Genomic DNA, 22,950 nt, shown 5'->3' on the forward strand with positions numbered 1-22,950 from the left:
ATAGCTGCACCCCAAAAAACTCATTCCGTTTCATAATTAATGTTGAAAACTGTTCCTGCCATAGGAAACCTTTATGAGCAATGTCATAAAATTTTAATTACCAAAGGACAACAAAATTTAGACTAAAAACTTCATGCTGAATAAGCAAAAGAGACTGCAACAAGCATAAAACATTGCATAAAACATTAAATAATTCATGCTGAATGTTTCTATTTTGTTTTTTGTCCCTCACAATATTATTGTTGAATGTTTACAGCATGTAACTCATGAACCTGCGCGTTGGTAAATTTTAATTTTGAGACATAAAAAAAAATTTCGTGGCCGTAAATGCAGTAGCATAGTTGATTTTAATTTTTATTAGTTTATAAGTGGATTTTTAAGCTAATTAAAATGATTTTAAGAGAATTTCTTCGATTATCGTCAAAACATCGTACAATTTACTTCTATTTATTGCTATGGATACTCCTAATATTCCTCGGAATGTACAAATATGTCTCATCCGACTCAACAAATAGTGCATTTTTGCCAAAATCATTTTATAGTAATAAAGTTGCGTTTGAGACGAAACGGAAGGACACTGAGAAAATTGAAAAGTATCGTCAACGTTATTGTAACAATATAAATACATTGAATTTGACATCGGAAGATGAGGGTGGCTTTATTGAAGGATGGACACTTCAAGGTGAAAAAAAAATTTTTTTTCTTCTTTTTTTTGTGTGGTCGATGAGGAAAAAAGCAGTGAATGAACTGTGTAATGAGGGAATTCATTGATGATTCTTATTTATAGAATGTTGAGGAATTTTTAATAAAATATTTTGTGATAAATGCTGAAAGCATGAAGTTATGTGAGCTGTAGTACAGCTGAATATTAAGTTTAATTTGAAAAAGCTTTAAGCTGCTGTAGAGAATCAACAAAATTCAGTTAATTACATAGTATTTATATGATGTAGTATAGACTCACTTAAGATGAGGTGGCTCGGTGGCGGAATGGTTTCGTACCTTCGAACATAATTATTGTGATACAGACAAAGGAGTCTTGGGTTCGAAACTCGACAGGACAAACTGTTTCACTTGTCTTTTTTGAATCATATGCAGTGTAAACGCGGTTTACAGGCTCCCTTAGTAGGATAATTACAATAAACTGACAAACGCGTCATTAAAGGAGTGGGTCTGATCCCACTGTAAACTGTAGATTAAAGTTGCAAGATAGAACTTGTCACAGGCAAAAACCGTACAATTTCCTAATAATGTGCATGGTTTTTCTTACAAAATCGTACAAATTATCAATAAATTGAACAATGTTTGCTTGTGACAGTTGCCTGTTTTGCAATTCTGCTGTAGATCTACTGAGTGTAATGGTCTGACGCAAACTTACTCGTAATACAATCATTAGCCACAAAACGCCTTAGTGCAGCTCTGGATCTCAATGATCTGAATTTAGCTTTCTAATTTAGTTCAAAATCGATAATTCAAAGTGCAGCCCCTAAATTTTCAAGCATTGATCCAAAAATAGCACTTTAGAACTCTTTGGAGCAAAAATGGGCAGCCTTTGTGTGCCTTAACACACTAGTGTGCCGCCAAAATGTTTAAAAATGCCATGGATCACATACTATGTGCAGTTTCGGTCGAGGCATACCATCAATATGTGCCATAAAAAATGTTGCACACCACTGCTTTAAAATAATAAAATGATCTAAATCCATAAACATCCTCTCAGTCATCCAAACTGTCAATCACCAAGAATCCCCCCAACCTCAGCTCATCAAACCACTTAAGTCAATATTTACTTAATTATTTGATACATTTTCTACCATTATATTTTTTAGGAGTCATATTGTTGATAAGACACGGCGACCGTGCATCATTAGTTCATGTTCGTGACATACACTCAATTGATTGTAGCTATGAGCATGATCAAAACATAATCAAATATAGAAATTATTTATTAAATTCATCATTAATGAATCCAAATAATGGAAATAATAATGGACATGTTAGTTGGAATCGTCAAGGACCATTTCATGGTTTTCCATTACTTCCAGCTGATTTACGAGCATGTTTACTCGGTCAGTTAACATATAAGGGCATATCACAATTATTACATATCGGTGAACTTATGAGACATGCTTACGCAAATGCTTTAGATTTACTTAGAAAACCTGTGCCAATACCACCACCGCGAACTAGCAATAATACCGAAAATCATCAACAATTTACAGGAACGGATGAGATTGTTGTGTATTCGACACGATATCGTAGAACATTTCAATCAGCTATGGCTCTACTCTTTAATCTCCTGCCGAATGATCGATGGCATAATTTACAAGTCCAAGAAAGTCATAGCCTTGCATTCTGTTTCAATGACTGTGCATGTGCGAATGCTGAGCATCTTAAGAAAATGCTGTCAAGGGAAAGTTCCAGAGATTACACAAATATTCCAGCTGTTGCATCCCTTGTGAATCTAGTCGGATCATCACTACTTCAAATTCAAGATGCTCCAGTCTTTAATCCATTGGATGTCCGTGATGCTCTTCTCATGTACGTTTGTCACAATCAGGAGCTTCCATGTCAACATAATTCCCACCAATCAACAGCACAGCCACAGCATGAGATCGAAAGTAATGACATAATTGATTTGGACGAAAGTCAACATTCACCAGACTCGACCACAAATGACGGTGATGATGATGACATGGAGGAAGCAATAAATGATCGACCGACAGAAAATTGTGTTGAAGATGATCACATTGAGGCATTATTCTCGTACACAAACTCATATGAAGTCAGAGAGAGCAACAATCGTAATAAAATTATTGAACGGGCATTAAGGGCTTATGGATTAATAAGAAATATTGTTGGACTAATGCTCAAGATGATAAGTGGTGATAAGACAAAATTTGTGCTATATTCATGCCACGATCAGACACTCCAATTTGTATTAGCTGCGTTAGGCTTAATTGAGCAATCGTCATATATTCCATACGCAACAAGATTTGCATTTGAAGTCTACCGGAGCGATAAAGATAATCAATTCTATTATCGTGCTGTCTACAATGGTAAGGATGTGACACGACTTATAAGCTTTTGTATTGATGGAAAGAGTTTACGTGTTAAACGTGGACGTGCTCAGTCGGCATTTTTATGTCCAATTGAGAATATTATAAGATTTATACATGATGATTACTTTTCAATGATGAATGCGACCAACTTTAAGGATGCATGTTTGCCTCAAACTGACAGGAATTCGTACTTTTAGGAGATGCAATGTATTTAAGCAACATCGAAACTTTTTGGACGCAATAAAGTTATTTAGAATAAATTTTAGCATACGCTAACAAGCAATGAGCATGCAATTACGGTACCATGAAAGCATGCTCTTTGGAAGTTAGTCATAGATGACAAAAAATACTCAAGTGACAAAAAAACAACAAAAACATATCAAAAAACTATATAAAAATTTCTATATGTCTATTTTTTCTCCTTTCTACCTTTTTGCAAGGATTAATTTGGATTTTAAGTTTTAATTTTTGTGATATTAAAAAATGAGAAAAAAACTTGTAATTTTAATCGCGAAAATGTTATCGCAATATTAATAATAATAAGTACATAATCAGTAAATGAAGAAAGTATTATGAACACACAAGTATGTGGCTGAAGGTGTTTTTAATTGGGTTGCATGGTATGGGATTGTAAAGCTTTGGTTTACATGTTTTGGATGTAATTTTGAATTTAAGGTTTGATATTCCGCTCGAAACTACGTAAGGAAAATTCCTAATCATTTAAATTGCCAAATTTTCAGCAAATCATTGATAGCTGGGCTCATAAAAGTTTGATATCAAAGTTATTGACTCAAAATATTTATCCTGAGTGGACAACTTGACATGATGACAAGATAACAACTAGATCTGCAGTCCAATAATAAGATCTCCATTCCGCCAGGACAGGATCTACAGGAACGTTCCGCCAATTATGTCGTTATTCGACCATTTCATTAAATTAGATTTATTGAACGATTCGATGACTTAAAATTAATACAAAAATAAGTTCGAATAACTAATTTGAGTCATTTTTAATTAGGCATCATGTCAAGTTGTCCATTCGTGACTTCTTCTCAAACTAAGTCAGTTATTGTTTGGATGTTACATCGGTTACTAGTCTGAATGACTTCAAACTCATGAATAATGATAGAAAAAAACAAACTTTTTGTCTTAAAAATGAGCAAAAACACCCGTGACTGTTGAGTTTAGACATCATCATGTAATTTTAAAGTCGAAGAAGCGATTTAACTCTTGTTAAGTCATCACAAAATGACCATCAGGTCAACATTAATAGACTGGATGACATAAGAGTTCGAATTCAACTCATTTTTCTCATTTCAGTTGCCTTTGGCTGATAAATCCATGGAGAATCTTAGTTAATATCCAAATTTAGTTGATTTACTTATTTCTATGAAGCATTGTTGTATAGAAAAATCGAGTAGAGCTGCTCAATATAAACACAGACCGAATTCTTCCCATGCTTCATGAATTACACTGCGCTTTTACATTTTCTACAATCAATGAACATTTCACTACTCAACATAATAAAAATCTGCGAACATTAGCAAAAAACACATCAGCAAAAATTGCTCATTTACTGCCAAATCAGCAGATAAAAATTACTATCCATGCTGATTATTCAAATTTCATTTTTTGCTGATCATTGAGCCAAAAAGCTCACCTCAATAGATCATTAATAAAATAAATTAAATCTCTCCATGTCAATAATAATTTCACAGATCAGCAATGCCAACAAGTAGTTTATCATACACGTCTTATAGGCGAGAGTACATCCAACAACAAAAAAATTACTTTACAGTTTTTTTTTCTCATTTTTTTTCAAAAATAAGAAAGAAAAAAAAAAGTGAGAAGAAAACGAAGCAAAGTACTTGCCCCGAAGTGCAATTGTAGCGTAATTGAACCATGTCGTATGTTCTCTTGGTACTCATTTTTACTTTGATACAATGATTTTTACACAGAGTGAAGGGAATTAAACTCAACTTGATAATGTCTGCAAGTTGTTTCGCAATTATTGCTATAATTTGAGTTCAAGTGCTGCAAAATTGTAAAATTTGCGGAATTTCGCGGAATTTGCGAATTTTTAATTAATTTTTATTATTTTTTTGTAGTTAAATTAATTAAAATGTTCAACTTAATTTCATCCATTTCATTCCATTTAGTGGGTAAACCTTCACTCGACCATTTTCATTCGTTCAAGTTCGACATGTGTCTCGAGCGTTTCCGAAGAATTTGAACACTTTGTTCAGCTGTGAAGCAGGCAAACATGAAATTAAGAGTTGGTTTTTGAGTCAGCAGATAATGCAAAAGTCACTAAATCCATGGAAGTTATTCATATGAATTGTATGAGTCCATATACAGCACATAGTGATGTTTCATATGCTCAAAACACAAAAATCTATCATCTTGCCTCGTACAACGAGACAACTTGAAATAATCATTAAAGTCCACTAGAAAGGAACACACTGCAAACACATAAACTTCGAAAAACGATGTTCAGTTGTTTCAGTTTTGTGTATTTCTGTTCATATTCCATATAGTCGTACAATTTTAACGATTATTATTATTATTAAAGATTTTATATTATACATAAATAATAAATATAAAAAAAAAATTCAATTTTAGGTCTATTTTGAATAAATAAATGTGTATAATTTTTCACTTAGCTTATTATTATTTTTATGACTCTTTTTTTAATGTACCAAGAAAGCATACATTATGTTCCGTACGACATAAATACACACATTTCTCTTATTTTGTTGCTTACTTTCTGTTGAATGGAGCTAGCGCGCGTTTTATATTTGTGGATATACCAAAAAAATGACGATGCATATGTATCGGAATGATTATTGCTGTTGTTCACGTGAGCGCCGTTTCATGTTATTTTATATTTTTGCAGAATAGTCGATTTTTTTTTGTTGTGGATGGCTTTGTGAGAGGAACATGGGAATTTGCAATTCAGTTTTATTGGGATTCAATGAAAAATTTGAACGAGGGGTTGAAAAGAATTTTTTGAAAAAATTTTTCAATATCAAGGAGAAAATGGAGGGATTTTCCTTTAAGATTGATGGTTGAAGGAATTTGAAGTAATTTTCTATACTTTATACAAAATTGTGGAAACAATGCAGTTAAATGAGCTGGAAATTTACTAATTGAGCTTCTTATATTTAAAATTGACGTCTAATTTTCATCAAAATTCAAGATTTGCAGCAATAATGGAAATTTTTGCAAAAAATACAAGGGATTTTAACAAAATTTCTGAAATATTTACGAGACTGTTAATTGAAAATAATTCCAAATATCCTACAAATAGTCATCCAATTGAAGCAACTTTAGAATGACAATCGTCATTTTTAACCTTTTAAATCATTTTCCAGCATTGTATTGGATATTGGCTATTGGCAGGCTGAAGTCGGCGAAAGACCAGCTTTGGGCGACATTACAGCTTCACAGTGACACAGTTGATCTATTTTCGAATTAAGTCCGTACAGTAAGTCCATGATCCGACTTAGAAGCCTGACATCAGTCAGCTTACGAAATAAATCCTCAAGCTATCAAGTAGAATATCCTAAGTCTAATTAAACGGTGACCACATTTTTATGCTGTCTGTTTTCCGGGCGAGCATCACATTGTAGTTGTAGAAAAATATTGATGAAGAAAAACGATTTTGTAAACATTTTGAGGATATTTTAGGATTTTTGTATAGTTAAACACTAGCAAATTGAAGAATTTTGTTAAATTTGGGAAGTTTTGACCTCAAACACTCCTTCATATCCCCTTTTCGATGCACGCCTGAGCGTGAAACGGCACTAAAACTGCTTATTTGATGCCAATTTTACAGAATCGCCGATTGAGGTTACTTTGGCTTCTGGACCTGAAGTAGATCTAGTATTGTAGGAAGATCTAAAATCTAGTCAAATCTAATATTGATGAATTCTTCATTGGAATCAGTTAACCGATTCGAAACTCGACACCAAGCTGGCGAGATTCTGACATGGTGTCAGATTTAAATCAAATCTAGCAACAAGCCAGAGTCACGCTGGCATGCGGCGCGATTTTGGATCTATTAATTGATTTTTGCCATTTTTGGATTTTAGGACATATGTAGTCACCAATAGAATAAGTATTATGGGTGGATATGGAAGAAAGAAGTGATGTTTCTTTATCATACCCCATTTCATCCCACATCTACGCACCTGTTACATTCCAAAACTAATGAAAAATATTAAAAATTGTACCAAATATAAGCAGCATATCACATAAAAATATCTACAATATAAACATGCTCACCTCATATATACAAAATGTGAATAAACTCTTTTGTTTTGAAAATATTTACAAAAAAATACTTTTTGCTGAATCGACATTAAAAATAATTTTCAGCTGTCTTTGCAAGAATATTTTCCCTCGTTTTTATCAACATCTTAATTGCAGCATCTGAAATATTATTCCAGTAGCTTCAAACTTGATCAGAATGAATTATTTAAAAAATAAAAAAAAATTATTCCTTCCACTTCCAATTATTAAGAATTACAGCATTATTCCAATAATTAATTAGTCATCCAGCTTAGCCTTGCGACAGTCGTGACTTGAGAGAGAAAGAGAGATTTTCCATTTTGAAGAACATAACGGCGAATACGACTATATACTCACAACGAGTAGGCCTTAAATATGGAGACCATGCTCCTCAATTGTAAAAATGAGGAACTAGAAAAACAACCAGGATAGCATGAACACATGAAGCTATAAAATCTGATACTTTCAATGGAAATTACTGTTTCAAGGTAATTTTCTTTCGACATTAAGCACAAAATAGTAAAATATCATAAAAGATCATGAAATCCAACAGCATAAACATTTTTTTTTAACACAATCATCATGTCCAACTTTGTCTATACATTTTATTACAGATGTATTGTGCTTCATCCATGGCTTTTTTTTTTGTTCGTCTAGGAATAGTCAATTGTCTAGGATGGAATATGCCACAATAGAAAGTGGAATTTCCATTAGTTGAGTCAAATTAACTTTCCACCCAATTCAAATTCTAACCCTCATGTCTCATATACATGCTGCCGTCGCATTTGCAATGGAACGAATGTGAATTTAAAATTTGGAACTTCAAATGCTTTTTTTTTATATTTTTTTTGTATTGCTGCTATCGCTTTTGTTTGCAAAAGATGGTCCTGGAAATTTTTTTCGATTCGAAACAAAAATTCAGTCTTTTAACAAGCAAGCAGAACTGCTGAGATGTTGTACGAAGGACCATATTTTTTTTAATTGTTTTAACTTGATGTTTTTACTTAATGTTTCTCAATGTTTTGCTATCTTTTCTCATATTTTGCTGTTTTTTCTCAATGTTTTTCTATATATTCTCAATGTTTCATTGTTTTTCCCAATGTTTTATTGCTTTTCTCAATGTTTTGATGCTTTACCTCAATGTTTTGATGTTCTCTCACAATGTTTAATAACATCACTATTCAAATTTGTTTGAAACATTACAGTTTTATTTATTTATTTTTGTAAGCTATAAAATTCAAGTTATTGTGAAAATGTAAATTTTAATTCAAGCTTAGATGCAAGTGTGGAATGAATTTTTATTTTGCGACTTAGTTTTTGAGTGGCGATAACAAAACAAAATAAAAAAATTATTCAATAACAAATGACGCTCGTTGGAATTTTATTTTGTTGAGCGTGTATTTTATGGGAATGGGAGGCAAGTGTCAGGCTACAAAGTTGTGAAAGGGATTAAATTATGGAATTATTAAGTAGCAATCACATTGAGATATATAATATGATTAGGGTTCGTCCAAAAGTGTAGGAATGCAACCTTGGACGTTTAATGAAGTTCAGCCGATAACTGATGGCCTGAGAATCTTAAACGCAGGAACTGCTGGCCTGCTGTTTTTGGCTGAACTCAAGTCGAACCCTAAATAGCTTACATCATACATAACTCTATTTAAAATACAGGAAAGCGCCAATTAACACATCTTCTTGTAACCTAATTTTGTATCCAGTTATCTTGCCTTCTAAAAATAGCTTAAGAATTGATTGTTTACTATTCTGATTAGCAAAATACTGATTGATCAGTTCACATTCATGGAATCTCTTAATTGAGTTCTCATAAAAGTCATGAGGTAGCAATTAATAAAATAATTAACATCAATTACAATATTTTGAGATTTTTCTCAGATTTAATCAAATTCTTCTTCTTATCTTCTGCTTCAGATCCTCAAAATTAAGTGTAAATTCTCAAGAAAATTGGTGAATGTTACTAGGGTACGTTTGGGAATTACGTGACACTTAGGGGATCACTGAAGGTCTATAGATAGAGCGAAGTGAGTCTAGAAATTCTATTTTCATCATTACGTAATTTACAAATCTTCCCAGAGATATTAAATAACTTATCAGTGGTGTGGAAGTTTAAAATAACATTAAAGTCCTTTTTATCCCGAACTGGTAGAAGATTTCGAAGGATAGAGCTGCCTTTAGACATTCCCTACCTGCGGCAGTGGGTCTTCGTGCGCCCCAGCCAAAAAAGTAAGCAAGTAAGATGTGTAAGTTAAGATTATCAGCTAGGAAGTCAGACAAATCATATTTTTGTGATATTTCCATGCATCAACTAATTTCAGAGAACCAGATGTCATTGAACTTTGCAGCATTAATTTAATAAAAATTTATACGATTTAAAATATCAAACAGCAACAAAGTAGCAGCACAATCTCAAAAAATCACCATTCCGCCTTAATCTACATCTCGCACAATTAATTAATTCCTCACAAAACCCGCTAAAAAGACAAAATTAACAATTTATTCATCTATATATAAAATATCGCACAGAACTAAATTCTAGCATGTATTAATACATAAAAAAAAATAATAAAAATATCAACAACAATCGTGAAAATCGTGTGATGTGAGTATTTGAGAGGCTCGACTTGTTTACAACGTAGCATTTGAGCTAAGCAAAAGGCAAAACTTAATTTTGTTGTTTATTTGACTTTTTTTATATAGCTCCAACCTTCAATGACTAATAACTTGTTTTTATTTTAAATGTAGACTGTTTTTATAGCTCCGATTGACGACATTTTAGTGCCGACCGCAAAATATGCTGTGCATTTTTGAAGCATTATTACATTTCGCATAAATGAACAGATTAAAATCGATGCTGAGTGCTTATTTAATAACAATAAGCGTTAAGGTAATTTGCCTGCTGTTACTGTACATGAGAATTGATTATTTCTAAGTCATTGAGCGTGTGATTGTGTCCTACACTGATGACACAATTTTACTGTGCTTGTAACATGATGATTTACGTTATCCCCAAAACGTCCTTCGAAAATGAGAGAAAATTATTGCGTTTTAGCTTTTCTTTTTTGGCAAGCTTTCATTTTGTGAGGGAATGAGTTAATGAATCGGATGGTTTGAGTGGCTGATTGATATTGTTGTTGACATTGACATTGAGATGGTTTGCATATTCCCTGGCTTTTAGGAAGACCGCTTGAGTGGACAAAAATACGTTAGAACTAGAAATCAACTGAACATTAACTTGTCACCGACTAGTAACGTATGTTTGTCCACTAAGGTCTCTTTAAGGAACCGTAGTGGTATTTCTGTGTCATGAAAGCATGTTCTTTGTCTGTTATAGATGAATTCCTCAAGAATAACACTAGTCGGGAGCCCTAACAGGCAAAGAGTATACTTTCATGGTATAAAATGTTTACTACAGTACTTCAAAATCGATCGCTTTGCCTGTTCCAGATTATGGATTTAAAATCAGGTTGGTATTACTCAGACCTTCGTGTCCAGCATAGTATGATTGATTCAAATCTAGCCTAATTCACGCTGATCTGGAGTCTTATTGATCGATTAACCAATTTGTCCTATTCAGTCCTATTCCATAATGCTCTATAACTTAATATTGAGTCGACTATTCTACCCAAATTTGAGTAGATTCCGAATTCAGTTCAATAATATTCTACATTCTTAAGTCAATCTGTTACAAATCTTATTTATGCCTTATACAAGTCTACATCATTTGAACAACATCAATCATATACGTGTTACGTGACTTTCATTCAATATCAACATTTCTGCTATATTACACCGGTCGGTGTTTTTAACCGGTGCAAAATAGTTGTCAATCTTGTAGGCTTTTAATAGAAATAATAATAAATTCAAGTTCTAAATTTACATAATAAGGGTCAGGCAATTGTTTTGATTGAGAATAACTAAGCATTGAGGTATAGTATTGCTTAGAGTAAGTGTTATGTGCTTGAATGAAGGATGTTGACTGTTCCTGAGATTCTGAAGGACTACATCAGATAGTTTGAGGATCAAAAATGAAGAAGGATGCGCTATGGAGTATATATAGTGATCTAGTAAAGGAAGTTGCTTTCAAACGACAAAGAGCTTAATGGAAACAGCTTCCATATGGTATCTAAATGACTCAAATGGCAGTTAAATGTGTTTCTCACGAAAGTTGTCTCTATTAAGCTCCATGTCGGCGTCTTCTTCATTTTAATCACTTGAATAAGAGTTCTATCAAACGCCTCAAATGCCTCAAAAGCTTCGACTGCCTCAAAAGCCTCAAATGCCTCAAATGCCTTAGACACAAAAAAGCTCTCAAATGTCTCAAAAGCATCAACTGCCTCAAAAGCTTCAAATTCTCCACGAAAAATCAATCCTCCAAAACTAAAAACCAGTCACAACGTGTATGGATAGACACATTCAAAAAAATGTCTGATTTTGGTAAATGATTGTGGCTGTGAATGGATGGAAGAAGAAGCACAAGAACCTGAAAAAATAATATTTTTGATGACAAATTGATTCAATCTGATTCCGCAAGATTTTTAATTAGCTGCGGCGCTAAAAGTCTGTAGCTGCTTTTTTATATTTTTTTCTTGTGTCACATGACATCAGGCAATAAGTTTTTTGTTTTTCAGCCTCAATTCTCGACGAAATTTCTTTTCAAAAAATATTTTTCCTTTATTTTAATTAAAAGCTGTAAATGCTCATAAATGATGCGTGTATGAAGGCACGTAGCACTCATAGAATATCACATAAACAGGAAGTAATGTGTATTAATCCTCAAGGCAATCAATAACACTTTTTTATGAATGTGCAAGCTGCACAATGAGGTGTTACTGTTTACATTGATCTTTGTTTATGGTAATTTGATATTGTTGAGACTGGGTGTTGCTGGAATGATCTGGAGGGATTTGCATGCATTACAAAGAGTTCTGGCATTGTTCCTTGAAATAAATATGACATAAAAATGGCTGAAAATCCGTCCCCTGACCTCATTGACCCTTAATCATCACTCTCTAATGGTTTGAGACCGAATTTCATAAAATCTAGGCTGGAGCTAGAGTCACGCTGCCTTGAATCCTGATTTTCATCCATATTTACGTCATGTGCCTTCCGGATTGGATGTTTTGATGTCTAGGTTCTGAATTTCAGAATTTGTGTCTATTTATCTGATTGGAATCAATAAGAAGCTTCTCAAATCATCGCCAAATTCATCCAGCATATTCACCTTCATAACCATTCTACCATATCCATCCATTACAAGAAGATATGAACAAAATTGCTCAGAACAAGCTCAGACAATCAAAAAAAGTATATACAATGTTGCGTTATTCAGGTCAATTATGAATTATATGAACATTATATCAAGTTCTTGAGACGAAAATTGCCCTTAAGTGATTCAACAAGCATTCCAGACTGTTTATACTCACGAAACATGATATAAAGTAGTCCCGAGCTGCACAAATTATGGAGGCTGTACTATGGAGCTTAAGAGACTGTACTAAAGGCACGATCGGGACAAGTTGTTAGTGGCTGTCAAATGGAAGTCACATGACATCCAAATGGAAGGTTTCATGGCAGTTAACATGAAAATGGCCAGTTTAGCGACATATGGCAGCCACTTGGTCATCATGATCAATTAGTGTCACTCTGGAACTATTTTAATAACTACAATTGGAAGTTGCATCCATTTGAATCCCATTTGAAGCCATCTCCATTTATGTCACTCGGGAACCAAATGATCATCAACATAATATCCTACACGTAATCAACGATTCACTCGAATAGTTAAGTGCAATGTTGAGCACTGTTATGTTTATTTATAGGAAGACTCATATTAATGCAAAGATTATTTTATTTCCGTGAGGTGACACTCGTTGATATTTACACTCGCCTCCATCCTCATCATACATGCTTATTTATTACTTCGCAAACTGAACTTTATTGTTCAATAAATTCACCGCCTTTCCTTGATCTTATTAAGAGAATTTTTTTGTTATTTTTGTAGAAGGTCAAGATATTTTAAATTGAAAATTTGAATTTAATGAATTTAAATTGGTCTGTGGACGATGATGATTATGGATATTTTTATATTGGGGCTATTTTTGGATATGAAGTTATTGGATGAGGTTTTTGTTGAATTGAGTGTTTTGAGAGTCGGTTAAGGGTTCTTAATAACTTACATACTTCGCTGGGCGTACAGATCGATTGAGATCCATGGAGTCGCCTGAAGCTGGCTCTATCTCTGGCTTTCACTTGCCAATTTCTGATACCAAGTGCAGGTTGGGGGTTCGTGAGCTGAAAAAAGTCCAAAAGATCCCAAATAGTGTCAAACTTAGGAATGTCTTGAATTTTTCCAAAAGTTTATCGATATTTTTCAAAAATCCTCTGGTCACCCTAGCTATGAGTGACTTATTCCATGATTTTTATGAAAAATTCTAGAATTTTAATGGATATTCGAGTAGATTCTTAATCATGATTGCATCTTCATCTCTAAACTGAGTAGCTGTAGTGATCCTCTCACATTCCTTACGTATTTCCTTGGATGGAGCACACATGGGTCCATTTTAGCTCGGAGAGAACGTCTAAAGCCGGCTGTATCCTAATGTTAAGTTGGATCTCTCATTAGTGAGCCATATGAGCTATTCCAAGAAGCTGATGCAATAAAGATGCTCCATATAAGTCAACTGCAATGTACAAGTGCATCACACTCCATTCACAGATGAGTAGACACTTCATACGCCTTATAGACCCAATTCTAGATGACCTCAAATTGTCCCCATCGACCTACATTCACCTTCACAATTGAAGTACACCTGATACTTTCACGGGACTTCCCAGAAATTATTTCAATACATCTGATAATAAATTTACAAATTTTCCGAATATTTTTCATCATTTCAACCATTTGAGTCAATTAATAACCGGCCTCATCTCAATCACAAACCCTCAATCAACAAAAAAACATTTTATTTCACTCAAAATACCGCCAGTGACTACACCGTGATTGCAACACGGCAAATTAAAGTTGTAAACAACAAATTATTATCGAAGAAAAATTGCATGATTGATTGCGGTCATAAAAGCACATAAGTTCAGATATCAATTCACAGCAATAATAGCTTGTAAGAGGAAGAAAGACTTAACATTTTGAAATTGACTTTTTGTATGGCAACAAAGGAAAGTTTATTGGTTGGAAGTGCTACATTTTATTGGTAATATAAATGAGTAAGGAACAGAAATGATTCTATTGTTGACTATTGACTATTCTAATCTGGCTAGACTTGATTTCACCATTTTGACTTTATATTCTAGACTTTTTTTGCTCGATGGATATTAATGGAGTCATAAAATGTATTAAAAGACTAGATCCTGTTGATAAATTATCAAAGACTGGTTTAACTAAAGGTATATTGACATATTCTGGTGCTAATAAAAATGCAGATTAGCTATTGGCATCGGAAATATCAAACGGTACTTCTTGGCTTAAAGGTTGCTTTAGAATCGCTTATTGAGTTGGAATCAACTTTGTGATTCTAGCAATTTATAGAGTTTTAGAATGGATTTTAGAGTTTGCTGGAACTAAAAATTAGAGACTAGACTAGAGACTATAGACTAAAAATTAGAGACTAGGGACTAGAGACTAGAGACTAGAGAATAGAGAATAGAGAATAGAGAATAGAGAATAGAGAATAGAGAATAGAGAATAGAGAATAGAGAATAGAGAATAGAGAATAGAGAATAGAGAATAGAGAATAGAGACTAGAGACTATAGATTGGACTCAAATAGAGAGTCGACTTAGTGCTCTTCTAGACCCAAATTGGTACTGCTTTGGCTTCCAAATGGATTTATTATGCAGTTTTTGTGTCATTCTACTGATTCTACTCCTTATTCATGTCCCCGATGTCCATGATAATCTATATCATACTTATTCTACTTTGGCACCTAATCTCCCTTCAACTGAACTTAAATATAGTTGATTATCCTCAAAATACCTCTAATTTTCTCATTATCCTTACTGTCATCAAACTACCATGTCCCAGTCGTCATCCAGAAACACATTTTTAATACATAATCAGCACATACCCGAGAACAACTCTTCATAATTATATTATCAATGGATGTAGACATCGTGCAAAGTCAAAACCGCAAAAAGCATGCATAAACGACATTTTCAGCCTCAATTTTAAACGAGTTGAGAAGCAGCAAAAAAAAAAAGCTGTTTTCAATAAATATATACACATATTCTAGCATGTATATGCTTGCATATACAATCACAATTGATTAAATAATCTATAATTCGTATAATGAACTTTGTCAAACATTTTTATTATTATAAATCGCAAGCTCATTTGTGACCTAATTTTAATGTGAAACATTGTAAATTATGTGAATTTATATAAATTGGATTAAATATGAAATGTTAAACAGTATTGAATTGCTGTTTATATTTAAGCATTTCAATTGCTCATCATCTGTTATTATTTCATATTTATCTATTCACACTGTTGATGTTTTGGATGGATTTGAACTGGATTCAAATGGGGTTGATGATTTATAGGCTGAATTTGATAGCATTATGAAGTTAGAACTTGATTCCAGGATTTGGGGTCGGCTAGAATTATGTAAAGACTCGATACTTTCTTTGTCATGCAAAATATGAGTCAACACCGAGTACTGCTTGATTCTAAGTGTAATTATTGTATAGTCATTGACGTTGCTTAGCAAATGACTTTACGAAGTCAATGCTCTTTGGCTATACCTAGACAAGCTTTTGTCTCTGTCGGTCTAGATAGTTCCTTTGTCTAAGTTGTCCTATATGCATGTATTAAAGCAATAGATCACGTGATACTTAGAATCTGGAATTGGCAAGTGGTAGCCAACGATAGAGCTTGTTTTAGGCGACATCTATGATAGTTCACGGATCACTATTGATCTGTAGAGTGTGCAAAGTATGCAAGTAAGTATAGGATAAGGTGACGTCCAGTTTAACGTGAAAGCTACCGTGATATAGCTAGGCATCATTGCACAGGCGTTTATTTGAAGACAACGATGATTTACAGCTAGTATTTAAATCTACGACCAGCTACGACTTAAATTTGACACAAATTCATCATGGCCTGATTCATGGTCCTCAGAACTTAACATACAAAAAGTCAAATAACACCAATTCTTTTATGTTAGGTTCAATACAATACGATGACTCAAAAATTCAAAACCCAGCCGTCACTAAGTCAACAAAAGTGTGAATATACAGACGATAATCCATCCGACTCATTTCCTCAGTATTAAAATAGAGCATATGAGTTAAAGAATTTTCATCTGTTTCAATTGAGCAATAATGAACCATATTTTATATTTCATTATAAATACGTTTTAAATTCCTGAATGAATGAAATTATCATCCAATGTTTTATGGTTCAATGTTTTCGTTCAATGTTGCGTCTTATCAATGCTGACCAAAAAATGAAATTCTTACCTAACTCAATGATCGACAAACATTGATGACTGTAAAAACGACGTAATATTCGACAGCGCAATCTCAACATAAAAAATCATACGATATGCTGACTGTTGAGTGTATTGTGCTGTTTATGTAAATAAATACAACAATAAATAAATGAAAAAAAAAATTCAAAACAAATCATTTCAAATTCCTTTTTTGTCTTTGCTTATTAAATTACAGTCATAGCTGATTTATTCCACGTCCTATTCAAATTATTTTATATCTAGACATGAAAGGATGTTCTTCTAATTCCATTAAGTATCAAGGTCAATAAAAAAATTCCTTTTTCTATGCGTACAGGCTGAGTAAATGCGTAGTTTGAGTTACAGTAAGTAATAAACAAGATAAAGTTTGAAAACAATTTAAGGTAATACGGAAATTTTCTTGGAAATTTATCTCCAACCAGTTGCTTGGAATTTGATATAATTGGGTGGAATTTCTAATTAATATTGATTAAGTGGAACTGGATTGAGTGTAAAATGAGAAGGAAAAAATTGACTGTTTTTGACATGATTTTGGATGGAGTACTAAAAGTTGAGTACCTGCCCAGGAAGCACACGAAAACGTAGAATTGGCTGAGAATCCGACATAAAGCCAGCTTGACCCTGGACCCAGACTAGATTCGATAAAATCCAGGTTGAAGCCAGAGTCACGTTGCTCAGAGACCTTATCCACGTTTAGTGCCTACTGGGTAAGGACTAGTCACTGTTTAACTGACAAATCCTGCTCCAGGTCAACTAGTCTCTGACATAAAGCCAGATCCAGTCCAATTCGACTCCAGGCCAGAGCCATTTTGGACTTTTCACCATTTCTTCTCATTTTACCTTCCAAAAATCTTAAATTTCACTATTTGGTCAACCCAACAATAATTACGTCTTATCAAGCCATTCCAGTTCCAAACTCCGATGACTAACCTCCATATCATCACAGTCTGCTGATGTAAATCTGTCAATTAATTTCATTATTTTTTCAAAAAAAAATTTTAATTCATGTCCAGATGACCTTTTAATTATCAACATTAAGTGATTCTGTTCAAACAGCTTCATTGTTTGCTCTATTTATTGTTATAAAGTCTGGATTATTCCGCATATTTTTTTTGAGTTCCAAAATTATTATAAAACTGATTAGCAATTTATAATTATGTTGACGTCTTTGATTCCTGACCTAAATTAATGATTTGCTAAGTAGGAAAGAAGTTTCTAGAAAGAAGTTGATGATAAAGGTAGGATTGCAATTGGAAACTGGAATTATGACAGTGGGATTGATAAACATAAGCCAAAAATGGAGCTAATTTCAGGTGACATCAATGGGACGTCATGGATTGCAATCTTGGATAATACAAATCGATTAATCGATTATAAATCCAGCCTAAGAATGGTGTGACTATGTATGGTGCTGGATATAAGTTGACTATGGAATTTATCAGTCTTGTGCTGGCATTTGGATCGATTGACCAACTTGTGATATTTGGAAATTGATCTAAAATTGAAATTGAAGCTATGTTAAGAATAGGTCTTAACAACAGACAGGTCTTAACAGATAGGTCCTATCAGGAGCAGGGACTGGATAGCTCAAGTAACGAAGTTTGTCAAATTTGTCAACCCCTACATTAAGCTGAGCGTCTGCCAAAGTCACGATTTCGATGAATTTTCAAAACCAAGTCCGAGATCGAAATTGAAATTGGGACCCAGACATAGACTACAAAGGAAATTCCAAAACCTTGGTCTCAACTCATCTCTTCCTGGTTTCAGTCTCTGTCCATTCCTCCAGAAACCCTTACTACAGCTTTACTCGCTTAGTTGCTCCGCTGTGATTCATGGCCTCCCTCATATGCCTCTTGAAACTGGCCTTATCGTTGGACTCGATCTAAATCTCGAGACTGTGACTCACAAATCTCGAGACTGTGACTCACAAATCTCAAGACTGTGATTCATAAGACCATGACGGAAGTCTTGATCTCGGTCTCAACAACACTTAGTCTAAGAAAAACAAATTTTTATCTAATTTCACAAACAAAACATTTACCAAGAAATCAATTTAAATTGCGTACTAATAAATCCATCATTACATAAAACTGATATCAAAATATTTACAAAAAAATAAGATAAGCCAACATTTTTTGATCATCGCACATATTTCTTTCCCCGATTAGATGTAAAATGCGAAATCGCGAATTACTTAAAAAATAAAAAAAACAGCCTCAAATGTGTTAGTTGAAAATTATTATGTAAATAACTCTTCTTGTTGATCATTCAAAAATTTTTATTTTCAAAATATATTCCGGCCGGCATTTTAAGTATGAAAGTGTAAGTTACAAGTAGGTATATAATCCGATTTTTTTGTTCATAAATGTGTGTTAACTAGAAAAATATGTGTGAATAGCATACAAAGAAAAAAAATAACAAAAAAAACTTAGCTTTATGTATGAGACTCGAATTTTTTTTATTTCAGATACGGTTCAAGTCGTCGTCCAAAGAAGAAATGAACAAAATATAGGAAAGAACCTTGGAAATTTGAAATGCGCAATTTTTTTATAGTCCCACGATAATAAATTCTGTTTGGTGAAGAAAGAAGAACATATTTTTTTGACTGTTTCCGCACTTTTGGATTAGAATTTTCATTTGATACATTTTTGTGGGCTCGTCAAGAATAGCAGGGTTGCAATCTTAGACAAATTATAAGGTAGAGTTGAAATATGCGGCCTGTGCAACTAGAATGTATAAAATTAAGGTCTGCGGTTCCTAAGTTAGTCTAAAGCAGTGTTTTGAACCTTTTCTTTATGCCACGGCACACCTAAATGATAATCCACGACCGAAACCTCAATTTGTAGGTCGCGAATCATACAAACTGAGTTGACGCGGCTAGAGCAACGAAAAAGCACCCAAATTTAACTATTCATTGTCAGGTATTGAACCCAAATCGATAGGATCGATAGACAATCTAACCACTACGCTTCTGCTGATTGCTCACGACATGTAGCTTATGTCACTTAAAAACAATTTTAATGACACACCAGCGAGCCGTGACACACAGTTTGAACAAAACTGGTCTAAAGATCCCGGCAGCAAAAAAGCAGTTGTGGCGTAGTGTTTAGAACGTCAGCCTATTGATTTTATCAACCCACGTTCGATCCCAGGGAATGTCTAGTCGGATTCGAGTGATTCTTGCTGTTTCTATTCACACCAACTCGGTTTAATTATTCGCGACACACAAATTATGGCCAGGTACATAAACATTGCCAAACTTCGCCAATTTGTCCCACAAAAAACACATTTACTTACTCATATCTGTACCGGCACATACTATAATGTTTACAAATATTTGATAATTTTTTACTGATAAAAAAAACTATTGTGTTCATAAAATTGTATAATTTACACGCTATCAATTATACATATTATATATTGTATAATCGTACTATGACATTAACTAATCTAGAACGAACAGCTGCAACACAAATTTTTCATATTTTTTTACATACATAAAATTGCTATTTGAGTTGTTTTTAGGTTGGATTGAGATGAGTATGGAAGGTATAGGTCGGAGTAAAAGGGATGGGGTTGACCAGAGAGCTTGGTCTAGGTACGGCAGTCTAGTCAAGGATATCTGTATATGCCTCTGGATCAACTCTGGATCTACATCAGTACTTTAATCGGGGATCGAGTCATATATTGACAAGTTGGCCAATTCGAGAGTTAGACTTCTTTGGCAGAGTGGTTAGGTAACATGCCGGATCACTTTTTTATGAGGACATGGGTTCGATTCTCATCAACGACCGGTTCTCTCAATCATTATATAGAGTGCCTTTAAAAATTTCCATCATTTTTTACTTGTCCCAAATTTTCCATTCAAAAAATCATCACCAAAATATTCCATCAACAACGCACAGTCATCACATCACTTAACAAGCATGTTTGAGGAAGGTCTAGATAGCGCGCAAAATTGGAACAAATATTCCAAATCACAAGCAATCAAAAAAATTATTGTTTTTCATTTCAATCAGCAATAGAAAATAAAAGTTATGAAATTAAATACGTCCGACGAGTGATCACGGAGTAAGGAAGCAAGAGGCAATGCACGTCAAATATAAATTTTAAAATCGCAATGTTTACGAATATAAAATTAAGTCCAGTCGAATTAACGTAAATAAATTCCGTAATTATGGTCATAAATCACGTCATTTGAAAGAAAGGAGATATCGCCGAGGGTAATTGTAGGAACAAAAACATGTTTATAAGCTTTACAGAGTAATACGTGAAAATTGTCACGAATGTGAAAATGTCTCTTCAAATGGGAATGAAAAACAATGAAAATTAATACGAAATAGTCTTTTAAGCACGAGATGTGATAGATATTTTCGGATGTAGGAATGTAAAGGCTGTGTAAGTTGATCAGATTTGTCATATTTTCGCTTTCATTCGGTCAAAATGGTCGAAATCTGGGCCAAAACGGATCTAAACATTTCAAAATTTCCGAAACCGTTAAAATTTCAAAAATTTTCTAAAAATTCTAAATTTAAAATCATAAAAATTGAAAAGTTGTAAGCCTGTAAATTTCAAATTTTTATAAAACCGTTAAAATTCAAAAATTTCAAAAATGTTAAAATTCAAAACCGTTTTCCAAAACCGTTAAAATTTCAAAAATTGAAATTTTTATATTTTTCGTATTAATCAAGTGGCTGCACTTATCAAAAACTGATTAAAGCATAGACTGATCTAGGTCTTTGAACTTTCCTATAAATCTAATATACAACAACAACTTTTGCTAACCAACACGTGACTCAAAACTGTGCCTTAATATAGCCTCTTTCTTAATAAAATGCCATATCATCCGACCATGATTCTCTTTTGATCCTTGAAATGAGTTAAGTAACTTGTTATCACATCTTTTTTTGTTCTTATCGTACAAATTGAAATTGAAAGCTTTTTTGTTATCAGGATTGTTTCGCAGCAGATGGATTGAAAAACAAGGCAGCTGATAAATCTTTCAAATGCTTTGTTATTTTTGCTCTTTGAAGGGCTTTGAATGGCTTATTGAGAAGAGGTTGATATGAAATTTTTGAAGGCAAATGTACAGGGTCAGTTCAAGTATTTCACAGTCCTAGCAATAAGGTTCTTTAAGGTTATTTTAGTGAAAATTCAAATTTTTCTTTAGAATCTTCAAATTCCTCTTAAAGTCTTGACAACAATGCACAGATGTTCAAACTACGGTTCCATCACATACATCAACACATTCAACCCTCATTGGCCGTCCCTCAACTCATACGATTGAAATTCAATATTTTTAAGGCACCTAACTGTAAACACATAAACAGGTAGAAATGTATTATGCAGATTCGACCGACCATAAAAAAGAGGAATCCTAATTTTTTTTAGAGCACACAAATTTCTTAGAAATCAACGAACAATGAAGGTATTATAAATAGGATTATGTGAGTTTCTTTCAAATTCAAACGATGCATCTCAATTTCAATCATCAAGAAAGTTTGTGCAATTTGTTTTTGAATAAGAAATAGAAGGAATTCTTAGAAAATGACATGCAGGTTATGTAGAGCACAAGTGTATGCAATTTGTTGAAATGAAGCTGTAGTAATTATACGTTTTGACGTGATTTGGCTTATGAAACAAATTGAAATTGAATGGACTTTTTTGTTAAAATTCAGAATTGTTTCAGTGACATCATAGATGGATTGAAAAACAAGGCATGCTGCATAAATTTGTCAAATGCTTTGTTATTCTTACTTTGCTGGTCGTACAGATCAATTGTGATCCATGACCTCCCACAGGAGTCGCCTGAAGCTGGCTCTATCGCTTAAACTTAGCTATATTGCTTAATTATTCGATATCACCAAATCTGGTCCTGATCTAGACTAAATCTGGACTAAGCTAAGGTCTCATTTGACAATTGAATCATTGTGAATGGTTTGGAATGCGCTATGGTCTTCTTTCCAGGTCATTCTTCCTTAAAACAGTTCAATTTCAGTTCAATATTCTGATTAAAGACAGGGTATCTAAGGAACCATTTGAAACCGGTCCCTGGTTTGCAAGAATCTGCAATAAATCGCATAAAATTAGAATTTC

At 33.5% G+C, this 22,950-nt stretch overlaps 1 protein-coding gene and 1 long non-coding RNA gene across 3 annotated transcripts; both read left to right on the top strand.

Annotated features, from left to right (window-relative positions):
- The first annotated feature begins 324 nt into the window (after nt 1–324).
- LOC139093615 (2-phosphoxylose phosphatase 1) lies at nt 325–3,567 on the top strand. Its single transcript, XM_070644381.1, has 2 exons — nt 325–682; nt 1,827–3,567. The coding sequence occupies exons 1-2, from the start codon at nt 391–393 to the stop codon at nt 3,254–3,256; spliced, it is 1,722 nt and encodes a 573-aa protein (XP_070500482.1). The 5' UTR covers nt 325–390; the 3' UTR covers nt 3,257–3,567.
- A 4,985-nt stretch (nt 3,568–8,552) lies between these two features.
- LOC139093653 (uncharacterized) lies at nt 8,553–12,891 on the top strand. 2 transcript variants are annotated; one of them, XR_011544720.1, is made up of 5 exons: nt 8,553–9,190; nt 9,282–9,391; nt 9,444–10,254; nt 12,058–12,224; nt 12,516–12,891. It is a non-coding gene; the product is annotated as an uncharacterized lncRNA (long non-coding RNA). The 2 variants fall into 2 exon arrangements; XR_011544719.1 differs by having other exon boundaries at nt 12,058–12,891.
- Nucleotides 12,892–22,950: the final 10,059 nt, after the last annotated feature.

The sequence above is a fragment of the Chironomus tepperi genome, unplaced genomic scaffold (assembly GCF_022539635.2).
Source record: "Chironomus tepperi strain 1889 unplaced genomic scaffold, CSIRO-AGI_Ctep_v1 contig_337, whole genome shotgun sequence".
NCBI lineage: Eukaryota > Metazoa > Arthropoda > Insecta > Diptera > Chironomidae > Chironomus > Chironomus tepperi.

What these genes read in the sequence shown, in the direction of transcription:
- LOC139093615 (XM_070644381.1), top strand. Translation starts at nt 391, where the DNA reads ATGATTTTAAGAGAATTTCTTCGATTATCGTCAAAACATCGTACAATT. An exon ending in TGAAGGATGGACACTTCAAG is followed by an intron (nt 683 to 1,826) that starts GTGAAAAAAAAA and finishes TATATTTTTTAG; the next exon opens with GAGTCATATTGTTGATAAGA.